This window comes from Stomoxys calcitrans, chromosome 3 (assembly GCF_963082655.1).
Source record: "Stomoxys calcitrans chromosome 3, idStoCalc2.1, whole genome shotgun sequence".
Classification (NCBI taxonomy): domain Eukaryota; kingdom Metazoa; phylum Arthropoda; class Insecta; order Diptera; family Muscidae; genus Stomoxys; species Stomoxys calcitrans.
The window spans coordinates 79155442-79173387 of record NC_081554.1 but is presented as its reverse complement, the minus strand read 5'-3'; the positions used below and the strand labels follow the sequence as shown (position 1 = coordinate 79173387).

At 40.1% G+C, this 17946-nt stretch overlaps 1 protein-coding gene across 1 annotated transcript in view; it reads right to left on the bottom strand.

Moving 5' to 3' along the window:
- LOC106082742 (probable G-protein coupled receptor CG31760) overlaps window positions 1-17946 on the bottom strand; it is a 172821-nt gene that overhangs the window by 75313 nt on the left and 79562 nt on the right. Inside the window, exon 2 of the mRNA XM_059364632.1 lies at window positions 586-1337. Within this exon, the coding sequence (XP_059220615.1) occupies window positions 586-798 (213 nt within the window). The 5' untranslated portion in view covers window positions 799-1337. The remainder of the gene's footprint in view (window positions 1-585; window positions 1338-17946) is intronic.

The following is a 17946-nucleotide window of genomic DNA, read 5'->3' as shown; positions in this document are numbered from 1 at the left end:
AACTGACGAACACACAGACGGACAGACACATAATCGTTAAATTGTCTTAGAATTTTACGACGATCAGATATACCCCCGTAGAGCAGAGATTAGCATGTCCTCCTATGACGCGGAACGCCTGGGTTCAATTCCTGGCAGGAACATCAGAACATTTTTCAGCGGTGGTTAGTCACTCCTAATGCTGGCGACATTTGTGAGGTATTTTGCCATGTAAAAACTTCTCTCCAAAGAGTTGCCGCTCTGCGGCACGCCGTTCGAGCTCGGCTATAAAAAGGAGGTCCCTTATCATTGAGCTTAAAATTGAATCGGACAGCACTCATTGATTTGTGAGTTCCTTAATGGAATGCTCGTGGGCAAATTTGCATTTGGAGGATCGGAAATGGATATTTCGATGTGTTGAAATCGAAATGTCTAAATGAATATACCCCCTTTCTTATGGTGTTGGGTATCATAAAACTTCGATTGGCTTTTCATTATACCCACATTTCAAAACTATCAAAATTATTCCCTTTTTTTAAGAAGGGGCGCCAACTACACTTTCCTCCCCCATTTAAGCTCTGTATGTGATTAATCCTTGCAACTTACCCTCGTTATGATATTGCCATCTCCAATGCGAACTATATTATCCAAAGATATGGCGGCGCTGGTGCTTGCAACTGCTGTTGCTGTCGTTGGCACCGATGATGGCGCTGGGGCATAGCTGCTGCTTGCCGCCGTCAAGTTGGCAACAAAATGCGCTTCTGTGTAATCAAAATGCAATTGTATGGCAAGGATTACAGAAATTAAATGCCACAACATGTTTAGTGTTTGCCTGTGTCACTGCTGCCTTTCGCAAATCCAATAAAGCTGCCGTTGAGTGCAGCAACAATGAGCGCAATAATGGTGCTTGCGATAATGTGTAGCTGGAGAAGCAGGAGGATGATGATACCGATGACGAAGTAGTCAACAACAATGGATTAATGCAATTTGGCCTCTTAATTTTAAGTATGTGGCAACGAGAACTTGTTGATTTCCACGTTCTGGTTATGTTGTGACTGAAACTAGCGGTGGGAGAGATTCCGGTTTCGTTTTTCGATTTCCGATAGCTCAAGTCCTGGCTGCACTTGTTCTTAGTTGTTGTTACCGATTTGTTCCTTATAAGGGATTTGACTCTTTTGGGTGTGGCGTAGTAATCCTTTGTTGAAGTTGCAATTAAACTTGTTTTTCTAGCTGTTATTGGAGCAGTGCTGTTGGCGGTTGTTGCGGTCCTATGGCTTAGCGCAGCCATATTGATAGCGGGCATAGCATTGTAATTGCTATCGTTCATAAGGATGTTGTTGAGAAACAGAAAATATCCACTGAAATGAGAAATAATTGGAAAGAAAAACAAAGTATTACCAAAAGTTGAAGCATTTTAGATATGTTGAGAGTACTATCAAAATGTGTGCAAGTAGAACAACAAGTTGTTATGTTGAGGGAAACTTAAAGTTAAAGTACACTTACATTATTATAAACTCTGTTGTATTAATGCTGCCTTGCATAGAGGTTTTATAAATAGTTTTTTTTTAAGGATTTTACACCCGTTGCAGTGCCTTTTTCCAAGGGTCTGTGGCTTTAACAGACTCTCAAACTGCCCAAAACGGACAATATAGGACTTAAATTGAAAATATTTGGAAGTAGAGTAAAAATCAGATATTCGATTTGGAAAAAAATGTCTGGGACCACCAAAGAAACCCTACGAATATACATGCAAGGAGGCCGGGACAGTATGGAACTCAAATGAGTGAATTGTAAGAGTAGAGTCCGAATCTTACTTTCAAATTTAGGCCCAAGAGTCTGGGAAGCGCCATGCTCCAAAGTGACATGTAGGACGAACCGGACAATGTATAAGGTTGATCGAGAAATGATCGAGGTCCTGATTTGCAATTAAAACTAAACAAGTAAGAGCGTGCTAAGTTCGGCCGGGCCGAATCTTATATACCCTCCACCATGGATCGCATCTGTCGAATTTTTTGCGCAGTATCTCTTTTTAGGCAAACAAACAATAATGAATAAGGACGAAGCAGGAGGACGAGGAGTAGAAGGAGGAGGATCTATATCAAGTTATAGTCCGATTCGCGGCTCAAGAAGCAAAATCGGGAGATCGGTTTATATGGAAGCTGTATCAAGCTATAGATCGATTCAGACCATATTTCACATGTATGTTGAAGGCCATGGGAGAAGCCGTTGTACAAAGTTTCAGCCAAATCGTATTATAATTGATCTCTCTAGAGCCTCAAGAAATCAAGATCCCAGGTTATGTACCGATTTGCGCCATACTCATCACAGCTTTTGGAAGTCATATCAAAACCATGCAAAAATTCAGCCAATACGCATGAAAATTGCGCCCTCCAGTGGCTCAAGAAGTCAAGATCCAAGATCGGTTTATGTAGCACCTATACCAAATGTTGGAAGTGATACCAAAACACCACGTGCAAAATTACAGCCAAATCAGATAAGAATTGCGCCTTCTAAAAGCTCAAAAAGTCAAGAACCAAGATCGGTTTATATGCACCTATACCAGGTTATGGACCGATTTGGACCATTCTTCGCACAAATGTTGGAAGTGATATCAAAACACGACGTGCAAAATTACAGCCAAATCGGACGAGAATTGCGCCCTCTAGAGCTGGAAGAAGTCAAAACCCAAGATCGGTTTATATGGCACATATACCAGGTTATGGACCAATTTTGACCATTCTTCGCACAAATGCTGGAAGTTGGAATTACAGCCAAATCGGACGAGAATTGCGCCCTCTAGAGGTTGAAGAAGTCAAGAACCAAGATCGGTTTATATGCACCTATACCAGGTTATGGACCGATTTGGACCATTCTTCGCACAAATGTTGGAAGTGGTATCAAAACACCATGTGCAAAATTACAGTCAAATCGGTTAGAAATTGCGCCCTCTTGAGGCTCAAGAAGTCAAGACCCAAGATCGGTTTATATGGCAGCTATATCAAAACATGGACCGATTTGGCCCATTTACAATCCCAACCGGCCTACACTAATAAAAAGTATTTGTCCAAAGTTTCAAGCGGCTAGCTTTACTCCTTCAAAAGTTAGCTTGCCTTCGACAGACAGACGAACGGACAGACGGACGGACGGACGGACAGACGGACGGACAGACGGACGGACGGACAGACGGACGGACGGACGGACAGACGGACGGTCATGGCTAGTTCGACTTAAAATGTCCCGACGATCAAGAATATATATATACTTTATGGGGTCTCAGACGCATATTTCGAGGTGTTACAAACAAAATGCCGAAATTAGTATACCCCCATCCTATGGTGGAGGGTATAAAAACAAATACGACATTTGAAGACGATCGGATGAAATCTGCGACCTGTACTTTGTACACAAATTTAAATGGACAGACGGACGGACAGACAGACAGACAAACAGACGGACATAGCGAAATCGAATCAGAAAGTGATTCCGAGTCGATCGGTATACTTATCAAAGGGTCTATCTCTCTTCCTTTTGGGTGTTACAAACAAATTCACTAAGTTGTAATGCCCTGTACCACAGTAGTGGTGTAGGGTATAAATAAATGTCGAATGTCCCCGAAAAAAAGATGATTTATTGTAGAACTCAACTCGGATTTTTTGTTGGTATACTTGAGCACTATCAACTATCAAATAAAACCAATTTTTGGCAAATTGGCCAGCAACCAAAGATTTGGCTTCTCCAACAAATACAAAATACCGTGGTGACAAACTTTAGGGGCCTGCAAAAAGCGCCGGGACTGAAATTGTGCACATGATGTCGATAACATCTCAGCTCTAACAATTCCAAAAAGATATCTCCACCCACTGTTAGTAGTTTTTTTCTGTTCTATCCCACTGTGCGGTGTCATTCTATTTTTCATTCTTGTGGATATTGTAGAAAGAGTTCACCCTATCAAGTACCTCGTACAGTGAATGTTCACGAATAAGTATCGCGATCGGCGCTCATCAGCGATCCATTACTGGCTAGATCGTTGACTGTCTCGTTCATCGCCGATTTATGATAGCTCTGAACACAGTGAGCCTGATTGCCTTCTTCATTGTTCGAAAAAAACCCCTGTCGTATCGATCTCAACTCCGGAGCCTTCAGGGACGCGAAGACCTCTGTCCGAAAGTCGCTTCACCCGTCGAAAAGAATTCATGACTCCATAATTCGAAGGAACTCAATGTGGGCTCTCGACCCGACCCAATCCAATTTAGAGACATCCATGTATAGATAACTCTCTGGGAAAGGCGGGGTACCCCCCAGTCCAGAGATCACAAAGTGCGGAAAAATAAAGTCCAACGAAATCATCAAGGTACATAATACGTTGCATCGCCAGCCGCCATCAGAACAAATGAATAGGTTGAACAAGTAAGAGCGTGCTAAGTACGGCCGGGCCAAATCTTATATACCCACCACCATGGATAGCATTTGTCGAGTTCTTTGCGCTGTATCTCTTTTTAGGCAAACAAAGAATAATGAATAAGAACTGTTATGCTATTGGAGCTATATCATGTTAAAGTCCGATTCGGACCATAAATGTAATTGTGACATATTTTAGTCCATTCAGATAAGAATTGCGACTTGTAGGGGCTCAAGAAGAAAGATCGGATTATACGGATAGAGCTGTATCAAGCTATAGATCGATTCATACCCTATTGGACACGCATGTTGAAGATTAAGGGAGAAGCCGTTGTACAAAATTTCTGCCTAATCGGATGAGAACTGCGCCCTCTAGAGGCTCGTGAAGTCATGATCCCTGATGGGTTATATGGCAGCTATATCAGGTTATGTACCGATTTGCGCCATACTAAGAATATTGTTGGTAGTCATAACAAAACACCCCATGCAAAATTTCAGCTAAATCGTATGAGAATTGCGCCCACTAGCAGCTCAAGAAATCAAGATTCAACATCGGTTTATATGGCAGCTGTACAAGGAAATGAACAGATTTGAACCATTCTTAGCACAGTTGTTGGAAATTATACCAAAGCACACCGTGCAAAATTACAGCCAAATCGGATAAGAATTGCGCCCTCTGGCGGCTCAAGAAGTCAAGATCCAAGATCGGTTTATATGGCAGCTATACCAGGTTAAGAACCTATTTGACCCATACTTAGCACAGTTTTTGGAAGTGCTATCTAAACACAACATGCAAAATTTTAGCCAAATCTGATAAGAACTGCGCCCTCTAGATGCTCAAGAAGTCAAGACCCAAGACCAGTTTATATGGGAGCTATATCATGGAACGATATGGCCTATTTATTATTTCAACCGACCTACACTAATAACAAGTAAAAGCGTGCTAAGTTCGGCCGGGCCGAATCTTATATACCCTCCACCATCGATCGCATTTGTCGAGTTCTTTTCCCGGCATCTCTTCTTAGGCAAAAAAGGATATAAGAAAAGAGTTGCTCTGCTATTAAAACGATATCAAGATATGGTCCGGTCCACAATCAAATTATATGTTGGAGACCTGTGTAAAATTTCAGCCAATTCGTATAAGAATTGCGCCCATTGGGGCTCACGAAGTAAAATAGAGAGAACGATTTATATGGGATCTGTATCGGGCTATAGACCGATTCAGACCATAATAAACACGTTTGTTGATGGACATGAGAGGATCCGTCGTACAAAATTTCAGGCATATCGGATAATAATTGCTTCCTCTAGGGGTCAAGAAGTCAAGATCCCAGATCGGTTTATATGGCAGTTATATCAGGTTATGAACCTGATATAGGTTCAACAGTTGTTGAAAGTAAAAATAAAATACGTCATGCAAAATTTCAGCCAAATCGGATAGGAATTGCGCCCTCTAGAAGCTCAAGAAGTCAAATCCCCAGATCTGTTTATATCACAGCTATATCAGGTTAAGGACCGATTTCAACCATACTTGGCACAGTTGTTGGATATAATAACAAAACACGTCATGCCAAATTTCATTCCAATCGGATAAGAATTGCGCACTCTAGAGGCTCAAGAAGTCAAGACCCAAGATCGATTTATATGGCAGCTATATCAAAACATGGACCGATATGGCCCATTTACAATACCAACCGACCTACACTAATAAGAAGTATTTGTGCAAAATTTCAAGCGGCTAGCTTTACTCCTTCGGAAGTTAGCGTGCTTTCGACAGACAGACGGACGGACGGAGGGACGGACGGACGGACGGACGGACGGACGGACAGATGGACGGACATGGCTAGATCGACATAAAATGTCACGACGATCAAGAATATATATACTTTATGGGGTCTCAGACGAATATTTCGAGTAGTTACAAACAGAATGACGAAATTAGTATACCCGCCATCTTATGGTGGAGGGTATAAAAAAGTATTTGTGCAAAATTTCAAGCGCCTTGCTTTACTCCCTCGAAGTTAGCGTGCTTTCGACACACAGACGGACGGACATGGCTAGATCGACTTAAAATGTCATGACGATCAAGAATATATATACTTTATGGGGTCCTAGATCACCATAAAGTATATATTGTATATACTTAATGGGGTGCTAGATCACCATCCTATAGTGGAGGGTATAAAAATCCCAGGCAAAACTTGAAATGTCATGACGATCAAGAATACATATACTTTTTGGGGTCCTAGATCACCATCCTATGGTGGATGGTATAAAAACCCCAGGTACCCAATCTCCTAAGTCTAAAGGCGATTTTCGTAGCTACATAGCCATACCCATAGAACATAAATCCGCAAACTCATAGGATCGAGCATTACATTCAGCACCTGTCTAGGGAAATTTATTTTTGCTTAGGAGATAAACACTGTTTCGGTTTTCTGTACCTTCTCGATCATACCAGATTTACATACAGTCTAAAGTCCTTGGTCTTAACTAAACACATGCAGTCACTTTCAGATCGTTTCCACAATGTTACTTCTACAGTTTGGTTACTGCTCAAAACTAGCACCCAGTTACTTGGCTTCTGGAGAGAGCGAAAACTCTATCCCATCCAGGAGGTCCCCAAAAAGCGCCCAGCTTCAGTATCAGCTCAGTTTTTCTTTCAATTTACAGATTCCCTAATGCCGCCTGAAAGTTGTCCGTTATAGTTAAGAAATAGCGGCCAACCACCAGAATGGAAATTTCACCCGTGTATGCAAATACCTTCAGCCTTTCCACCTTGAAGGACCTGATGGTTCCCCTTTTGAAGTACCTCTAGCCACAATCATCCTAATTGGGCCATACACTAATGATGCGTTAATATTCTTGCCTTTTAGCATAGTATTATCCAAACTTATCAGGAGAGAAGGGATCCTCATGATCCACCATAAAGACTCCAAATTTATGAAATGTTCTAGTCTAATTGGCCTGTATTCCTTGGGTAGGGAATGGCTCGATTTCCCCGCTTTCCAGATGTGAACTAACCAAATCTACCGCTATCCCGTCGGAAGGTAAAATACAAATGCAAATTTTGCCCATGAACATTCCACAAAGGAACAGGAGCAAACTTCTTAAATATCAATGAGTGTAGTCCGATTCAAGTTTAAGCTCAATGATAAGGGGCCTCCATTTTATAGCCGAGTCCGAACGGCGTGCCGCAGTGCGACACCTCTTTGAAGAGAAGTTTTACATGGCATAGTACCTCACAAATGTTGCCAGCATTAGGAGGGGAAAACCATCGCTGAAAATTTTTCTGATGGTCTCCTCAGGATTCGAATCCAGGCGTTCAGCGTCATAGGCGGACATGCTAACCTCTGCGCTACGGTGGCGTACAGGTAGTCCAGCAAAACGCAGTGCTTAAGGAGTTCTATGGTATAGCGGGCACTGTGGCATTCGACCCCGTCGATTTGTAAGATTGAACCCAATTTACCACGGAGACTATCAATCCCTCCGCTATCATGTGCTCTACTGCGGACAATATCTCGACACTTTTATGCATCAGTGATGTCGAGAATGGAAGTATGGCACACATAAGAGCTGGTGTCTCTCCAAGTTCCGTCACCTCTCAGAATGCTCCCAAAGGATCGGGTCGTTAGATCATCCTAGCGAACTTAGAGAATTTCTTTACTCTCACTCTCTCTCTATCAATTGGCAATAACAAACTCATGAGGCCTTTTTGACCAACTTCACCCCGTAATTGTTTTACAATTCCTTGTACACGTTTCAGTCCACAAGCTGACTTGCTCTGTTCGCCTTATTGTACAGCGTCCTCAGAGTCTGTAAAATTTCCTTAAATTCGCAGTTTTACCAAACAGGCTGCTGACTAGCTCTGTTCGCCTTATTAGGCGAGTAATCAGTAACCAGGTAAGTAATCAGTTCTCCTTGCAACAGCTCAACATGGCCCAGACTCGCTGCCGTTTCAAGCACATTCTTCGTATAAAGAATTATGCTTATGGTCCGAAGCTTCACGCTAACTTTCCAGTTTGTCTTTCTGGGGTTTCTGTAAGGTAGGTCGTTGGTCGAGGCAAACATTGTTTTCCGTAATGCTACGATGTAAAATTTCGAAAATTCGATGGAGTAGAAGAGAATCACTTCCTGATTCGATTTAGCTATGTCCGTCTGTCTGTCTGTCCATGTATTCTTGTAATCAAGGTACAGTTTGCTTTTGTTTTCCGATTTTCACAAAATTTTGCATAAGTCTCTTTTTGGTCCAAGGACGAACGCTGTTGAAAAAAAATCGGTCCAGATTTATATATAGCTCCCATATATATCTTTCATCCGATCTGCACTTTTAAAGCTGCAGAAGCCACAATTTTAGTACGATCCTTACAAAATTTGGCACGAAGTGGTTTTTGTGACGTCCCAATATATGTGCAAAATTTCTAAATCGGTTCAGCTTTAGATATAGCTCCCATATATAACTTTCGTCCGATTTGACCGATTAAGGCAGTAGGAGCCACAATTTTGATGCGATCTCTACCAAATTTGGCACGAAGTGGTTTTTGTGACGTTTCAATTTGTATGCAAATTGGTTCAGCTTTAGATATAGCTCCCATATATAACTTTCGTCCGATTTGACCGATTAAGGCAGTAGGAGCCACAATTTTTATGCGATCTCTACCAAATTTGGCACGAAGTGCTTTTTGTAACGTCCCAATATGTGTGCAAAATCGGATCAAATTTATATATAGCTTCCATATAAATCTTTCATCCGATATGGTCTTTTGAGGCTGTAGCAGGCACAATTTTGGTCCGATCTTTACAAAATTTGGCATGGACCGTTTTATTCAACGTCCTTATATGTGTGCAAAGTTCCATAACAATCGGTTCAGATTCAGATATAGCTTCCATATATATTTTTTATCCGATATGGCCTTTTAAGGCTGTAGAAGCCACAGTTTTGCTCCGATCTCTACAAAATTTTTCATGAGATGGTTTAATTGACATCCCAATACGTGTGCAAAGTTTCATCAAAATCGATTTGGATAAAACTCTCATATATATCTTTTATGCGTTTCGACTTTTAAGGCTGTAGAAGCCACAATTTTCGTACCATCGTAAGAAAATCGTTTAAGGTTCTATTCTATATTTCAATAGATATGCAAAATTAAAGTCTGAATAAATTTGGATATAAGGGCTATCTATTAAAAGTATTACGTATACTCTGTGGTGTAGGGTATTATAAGGGTATTATATAGTCGGCCCAGCCCGACATTGGCCTTTCCTTACTGGTTTTCTTCTACATTTATGTATCTCCATTTCCGTAATCATCTTGGTTTTACGTGAAAATATGTTTAACACTGCTGATCTTTTATTTAGTGCCATCATTAGTTTGCATATGAAAAATTTCAAAAATTTTGTATTACACATACATTCTTGATTTCGCTCTGCACGAAAGCTAACGTAGATTTTGCCGTTACCATAAATTAAGAATATATATTTGAAATTGTTGGAATAAAATAAAGCTAAGCTCACTTCATACCATGCCATTTGATCCAAGTTGCTATTCTCTATTAAAATATTAGTCGTCCGTTGTGTAAATATAGGAGAATTTATGAGGATATCAAAGCGTTTTATCTCTGCGTTTTATTTGTGAGATTTTTTGTTTTGTTTTTGTTTAATATGTATTTACTATGCAAAGTACTCTTAATATCGCACTTAACACTCATACTCTCGAAAAACACAAATACGCACTTAGGCACAAACAGACGGGCCCATAGACAGGCCAAAGGATGTACATTTATATTTGTGTGAATGTGTTTGTAAATATAGGAATATGTATGAGTATATACTCGTACAGGCACTGGAATGTATAAAAGAAACTCAAACTACTAACCTGGCACATAATCTCAATTGGGCACTGAGAGAAACATACCATTCATAGGAATAATTTACAACAAAGTTTAACTTTGACGACCGCAACCGAAGATAGATTTAGAACCCTTTGAATAGCAGATAACTTAGCAAAATTTGTCGAAAACAAAGACTTTTTTAAAATTCTGGGGTGTGATTAATCTTTTCTGATATAGCTGCCATATAAACCGATTTTGGATCTTGACTTCTTGAACCACTAGAGGGCGCAATTCTTATCCGACTCGGCTGAAATTTCGCATGATGTGTTTTGTTATCTTATATTGGGTTGCCCAAAAAGTAATTGTCGGTAATATAGTAGTAATATAGTCGGCGTTGACCAATTTTAATTGTAATTGCATTCTTTCTTCTGTCAGTTATCAGCTGTTACTTTTAGCTTGCTTTAGAAAAAAAGTGCGGGAAATTTTGTTTACATTTGTTTGTTTGGCGTCAATTTTAATATGGGTACCACATCAACGCTTGTGATATGCACCTTAAACGCAATGAATTCGATCCGTTTTTAAAACGAATCATAACTGGAGATGAAAAATGGATTGTTTACAACAACGTTTGTCGAAAACGATCATGGTCCAAGCATGGTGAACCAGCTAAAACCACTTCAAAGGCTGATATCCACAAAAGAAGGTTATGCTGTCTGTTTGGTGGGATTGGAAGGGTGTGGTATATTTTGAGCTGCTTCCAAGGAACCAAACGATTAATTCGGATGTTTACTGTCAACAATTGGACAAATTGAATACAGCCGTTAAGGAGAAGCGACCAGAATTGGTCAATCGTAAAGGTGTTATATTCCACCAGGACAACGCTAGACCGCACACATCTTTGGTCACTCGCCTAAAACTGAGTGAGCTTGGCTGGGAACTTTTGATGCATCCACCATATAGCCCTGACCTTGCACCATCAGACTACCATTTATTTCGATCTTTGCAGAACTCCTTAAATGGTAAAACTTTCGGCAATGATGAGGCTATAAAATCGCACTTGGTTCAGTTTTTTGCAGATAAAGGGCAGAAGTTCTATGAGCGTGGAATACTAAATTTGCCAGGAAGATGGCAAAAGGTTATCTAACAAAATGACAATTATATATTTGATTAAAGTTCATTCTAAGTTTTATTAAAAATGCATTTACTTTCTTTTAAAAAATCCGCAATTACTTTTTAGGCAACCCAATATATAAAAATCAATTTGTGTTTGTTTGTAGGTTTGTTTGTTTGTATGTTTGTGTGTTCCTTATAGATTCAGAAACGGCTGAACCGATTTTCTTGACATTTTCACAGATGGTGCATAATGATCCCGTGGTGAAAATAGGGTACTAAATTTTTTGATATCTGAAGAGGGGCGGACCCTCCCCCTTACCCTAATTTTCAGAAACGCCAGATCTCGGAGATGGTTGGTGCGATTGAAGCGAAATTTTGTGTGCTCTCATATAGTACCCTAGGAATAAAAATTTGAAATCCAAATTTCGGCCCACCCTAAAACCTACCAAACATATATTTACACCAATCACGGCAATATGGGACTCAAATGAAAGGTATTTAGGATAAGAAAACGTATCTGATATCCATTTGTCGAACCAAGGGGGGGACAACCCCAACCCCCAAAACACCCCTAAATCGGACATATTTACCGAACATGGCAATATGGGACTCAAATGACTATTGCAATATGATATATATTTCCGATATATATTTTCAAGGCCAACTCACTGAGTGGCGGCCCATCCCTCAAAACACCCCCCAAGCCGGTCATATTTGCCGACTATAGAAATATGGGGATCACATTAAAGATATTTGGGAGTAGACCACGTATCTGATATCAACATTAGGGACCAACTGTCTAGCGGACGTCCCACCACCATAACAACCCCCAAATAGTACATATTTGCTCACCAAGACAATTTAGGACTTAAAGAGAGTGGAACTAAATATTCATAGTTTTTAGGGCCAATACCCCAAACCGGACATATTTGCTGACTTTTGCAATAAGGAGTTTAAATGAGATTAGAAAACGAATTTCATATCCAATTTTGAGGGCAATGGCAATATGGGGTTTAAATAAAAGATATATAGATATATGAGAATAGAGCACGTTGCTGATAAATTTTCCGGGCTTAGTGTTTGGGGGACCACCCCAATCCCCAAAAAACCCCTTAATGGGGCATATTTACCGACCATGTCAATGTGGAGCTTAAATGAAAGGTATTGGGGGGTAGAGCAAGAATTGATACCCATTTTCGGGACCAATTTTCTGGGGTCTACCCCCTTCCCAAAATACCCCACATACAGCAATTTTTTAGTGACCATCGCAATATGGGGCTCAAATAAATGCATTTGAGATTAGAAAACGAATTTGATAACCTATTTTGGGCCCATGTGTTTGGGGGATGCCTTATCCTGTAAACTCATCTTAAGCTAATAACAATATGGGGTTTAAATAAATGGTATTTGAGAGAAGAGCACGATGCTGAAATTTTTTCAGGGCCAAGTATCTGGGGGACCACCTCTCCCCCGAAAACACCACTAAATCAGAAATAATGAGAATATCGGGATGAAATTAAGTATTTTAAGAATGAAGTACACCTTACATCCAAACTTAAATTCGTAGACCAATAAATATCATATGGGATTCAGATAAAGGCACTTATATTGTTAAACTGTTAGTCAAGTTAGCATGGTATTTCACTAACAGATCTTCGAAAATAAATATTCCAAGGAAACTTTTGTTCCATATAAAGTAAAAGAAGGCGCAGCGGGCCCGGGTCAGCTAGTGACTTATAATAACTGTGCCAAAAATTGTTCAAGTCGATTCATAACCTGATATAGTTGCCATATAAACCGATCTGGTATCTTGACTTCTTGAGCCTCCAGAGGGCGTAATAATAATCCAATTTGGCTGAAATGTTGTACAACGTATTCGCCCATGAACTTCAATATACATGTCAAATATGGTCCGAATTGGCCTATAGCTTGATACAGCTCCCATATAAACCGATCTTTCTATTTTACTTCTTGAGCCCCTAAAGGGCGTAATTGTTACTCGAATTGACTTCTCTATGGTCTTTAATATTCAATTCAATTATGGTCCGATTCCGATATACCTCCAATGTTATAGCAATTCTTTTTGTTTGTCCTTTGTTTACCCCATAATCGCTCTGCAGCCTTAAGTTCAAAGATGGACTATATCTTGATATAACCGCCTTTATACCGACCTCCCAATAAGAATCTTGAGTTCTTAAAAGTCGTATTTTTGCCCCGATTTCAAAGAACAACCGCGCCGTGTTTGGACAAAGCAACCTCCCGTTTTAACTATGGACCAGATCTGACCATATTAGTATGAAGCTGTAATATAATCTTGTTTTTCCATTTGAACTCAAACAAGTAAAAAGGCGTTAAGTTCGGCCGGGCCGTACTTCGGATACCCATCACCCACCAATCCGGTGAAAATGCATATCTTATGCCCCATAGCAGCTATATCGAAATATGTTTCGATTTGGACCAAATATTTATAAGTACAAGTCATTGTTAATTGTGTATAACAAAATATTGATCTTCTGAACCATATGTGATCTGAACCATATACGACACGGATGTCGAAAAGCCTAACATAAGTCACTATTTAAAATTCCAGTGAAATCGTGCACCTTTTATGGGGCCATGACTTAAAATCGAGATTTCGGTCCAGATTTGGATATAGCTGTCATATATCCAAATCTGAACCGATTTGAGTCAAGTTTCAGAAAAATGTCGAAGAGCCTAACACAACCTACTGTTTTCCAATTTTGGGCGAAACGGACAATAAATGCGCCTTTAATGGCCCCAAAACCTTAAGTCGAGAGATCGGTCAATATGGCAGCTATATCCAAATCTGGCCAGATTTGAGCCAAATTGAAGAAGAATGTCGAAGGGTCAAACACATCTCACTGTCACAAATTTCGGCGATATTGGACAATAAATGCGCCTTTTATGAGCCCAAAAGTTTGAATCGAGAGACCGGTATATATGACAGCTACATCCAAATCTGAACCGATCTAAGCCAAATTGAAGAAGGATGTCGAAGGGCCTTACACAACTCACCGTCCCAAATTTTGGCACAATAAATGTTCCTTTTATGGGCCAAAAACTCAAATCAAGAGATCGGTCTATATGTCAGCTATATCCAAATCTGGATTTATCTGTGTCAAATTGAAGAAGGGTGTAGATGGTCCTAACATAGCTCACTGTCCCAAATTTCAGCAAAATCAGGTAATAAATGTGGCTTTTATGGGCTTAAGACCCTTAATCGGCGGATCGGTCTATATGGGGGCTATATCAAGATATAGTCCGAACTTAACCATCTTCGAACTTAACCAGCTTATGGACAAAAAAAGAATCTGTGCAAAATTTCAGATCAATATCTCTACTTTTAAAGACTGTAGCGTGATTTCAACAGACAGACGGACGGACATTGCTAAATCGTGTAGTACCCTCTACCACCTATGACGCTGAACTCCTGGGTTTGAATCCTGGCGAGACCATCAAAAAAAATGTTCAGCGGTTGTTTTCTCCTCCTAATTCTGGCAATATTTGTGTGGTACTATGCCATGTAAAACTTCTCTCAAAAGAGGTGTCGCACTGCGGCACGACCTTTGGGCTCTGCAATATAAAGGAGGCCCCTTATCATTGAGCTTAAACTTAAATCGAAAAACACTCATTGATATGTGAGAAGTTTACCAGTTGCCCTGTTCCTTAATGGGATGTTGATAGGCAAAATATGCATCTTCAGTGGTGGTATAGGGTATAATCATATAAAAATGTTAGTAAAGCTATGAACTGTGTTGACTGATGCTATGAAACCATAGATGAATTTGTCCTGGGCCTCACCTTCCAATACCAATAGCTAACACCCAATATGAACATTCTTTGGTATACATATTACAAATTTGCCATCTGGCGAATGTTATTTACCTCATAAACTACTTCAAACTTTTACTATTGCAGTAGTCTACTCTGATATTTTCTTTTCAGCACTCGTTTTTTGGTCCTTAGACTTTAAACGCAAATATAACAATTCATGAGAGTGCCATAGTAGTCAGGAAATTTCAATATTTTTTACAGTGTATATGCTTTTGTTTTCACGTAAGTGTACATCACACATCACATCCCTTTTATTTATGAATGTTTGTGTTTGTATGTCGAAATATTTACGGTTTTTATATCTAATGGTGAAAACATGTTTTATTGTATTCCACTTTAAAGCGAATGGAGGAAGTCTTTCATAGGATGCGCTATATTTTCGAAGCTGTTAACTGTATAAAACAGGAGATTCTCCATGATGGTTGTTACAAAAATCATAAAGTACTGTTTTAATAAAATTGGAACATGGAAGTGTGTGTAGGAAAAGTTATTGTCAAGCCTCATATGCATAAAATAAAAGAAGGTGGGTATGAAAAATTGAAAGAAAAGTATGAAAAATTTAAGAAAAAGTTGCCTGATTTTAGACATTCAGAAGAACAAAGGAATGTAGCAAATACAATAAGGTTCAATATGGGTTTGACTTCGAAGTACTTGAGATCATCATGTAACCATGATGACCAGGGTTGTCAAGTTCACAATGCAATATCTGTTTAACTGAAAATGATAGTTTCATGGTGCTTGTTTTAATGATTGCTTATTATATTGTTTGCCCCTGTTAATTAATTGAATGTTTATGGTCAAATTTGCATTTTGCATTATATTGTCTGCAAGCCATCAAAACCATTCGCTTCTCAATTTATTCAAACAATGCTATTCGTGATGGAGTTCTAGCGTAATTGTGTGATTGCGTTATATTTGGCTGGAAAATCACAATCGGCTTTTGTTGACTTATTCAAACACCTCAAAGTGAACAAAATGTTTGAGTATTGAACCAAATATCGTTATAATGACACTGGTAGTATTATCAAACGCAATGGTGGTGATCCAAAACAAACTGGAACAAGTACAAACGCACTAAGTTCGGCCGAAGTTTGGATACTCACTTAGTCGGATATACATACTTACTTTACTTTAATTGACTCTGACAGAATATTTGTTCCACTAGCCGAACGTACAATAGCGTTCCAGGCGCCTCGATCTTCTGCGCTCATTCTAAAATCTCTGACACCAAGTTTCGAGGTGTCTCCCACAACTTGATCTTTCCATCGGGCTACAATAGCGTTCCAGGCGCCTCGATCTTCTGCGCTCATTCTAAAATCTCTGACACCAAGTTTCGAGGTGTCTCTCACAACTTGATCTTTCCATCGGGCTATTGGTCTTCCCGGTTCGCGTGTACCACCATGTTTGCCTTCAAAAGACTTCTTTGCTGGAACTTCTTCATCCATTCTGACAACATGATCTAGCCAACGCAGCCGTTTTATTTTGATGCGTGTAACTATGCCATCGTCGTCATACAGCTCGTGGTTCATACATCGCCTATATTCTCCATTAACGCTAACTGGTCCATATATTTTACGAAGAATCTTTCTCTCAAATACTCCAAGCACTACCTCATCTGCTTTCACAAGTACCCATGCTTCAGCACCATATACCAGCACGGGTAGTATCAGTGTATTGTATAGTGTAATCTTCGTCTATCGAGAGGTGGCCTTGTTTCTAAACTGCTTACTTAGTCCAAAGTAGCATCTGTTTGCCAGTATTATTCTTCGCTTAATCTCAAAACTGGTGTCATTCGTTTCGGTTACGGCGGTCCCGAGGTAGATAAAGTTACTGACTATCTCAAAGTTGTGGTTCCCAACTTTCTCCATTTTCTTTATCTGCTCGGTTGTGCAAGGCTTTTTGGGAGTTGAAACCATCCATTTCGTCTTATCTCCATTTACTGCCAGACCCGTATTCACTGACTCTCTTTCAATTCTTTCAAAGGCTGCAGTTACTACTTCCGGTGACCGACCTATGATATCGATATCGTCGGCATAGGCGAGTAGCTTGTGTTTTCTTGTGATTAATGTGCCATATCTTTTCACATCTGCATCTCGTATAATCTTCGCCAACAGTATATTAAAGAGATCACATGATAGGTAGGTGTTGATTTGTCCTTTTCGGGTCTTTTCCAGGATTTGGGGCAGTGTCGATATCTGGTACAGGGTGGATTTACCAGGTCTAAAGCCACATTGATAGGGCCCAATTATCTCACTGACTTTAGGTTTTAATCTTTCACGCAGTACGCTCGAGAGTATCTTGTATGCGATGGGGGGAGATTTATTCCTCTGTAGTTGGCACATTCCGTCTTGTCTCCTTTTTTGTGTACGGGGCATAGTATGCTGAGGTTCCAATCATCGGGTATGAAGAACACATACCCGATGGTATGGCCAGATTGCGCAGATAATCTGATGCAAACGCCTTATCAGCGTTTCGCCTCCTAGTTCAGCGGGTAACCCGTCGGCTCATGCTGCCTTGTTGTTCTTTAGTCGGGTCACTGCTACTTGGACCTCATTCTGACTAGGAGGTAAACATTCTATACCACCATCAGGGATTGGTTCAGCGGTATAATCTTCGCCGCCAACGTTGGATACTAACAGTTGTATAAAATGTTCTTTCCATATCCTCGGCATGTTATCTATGTCAGTTACCAGATTTCCTTCTTTGTCTCTGCAGGAGGATGTGCCTGTACCAAAGCGGTATTTTCCATGGAGTGGGCAATAGTTTGCCA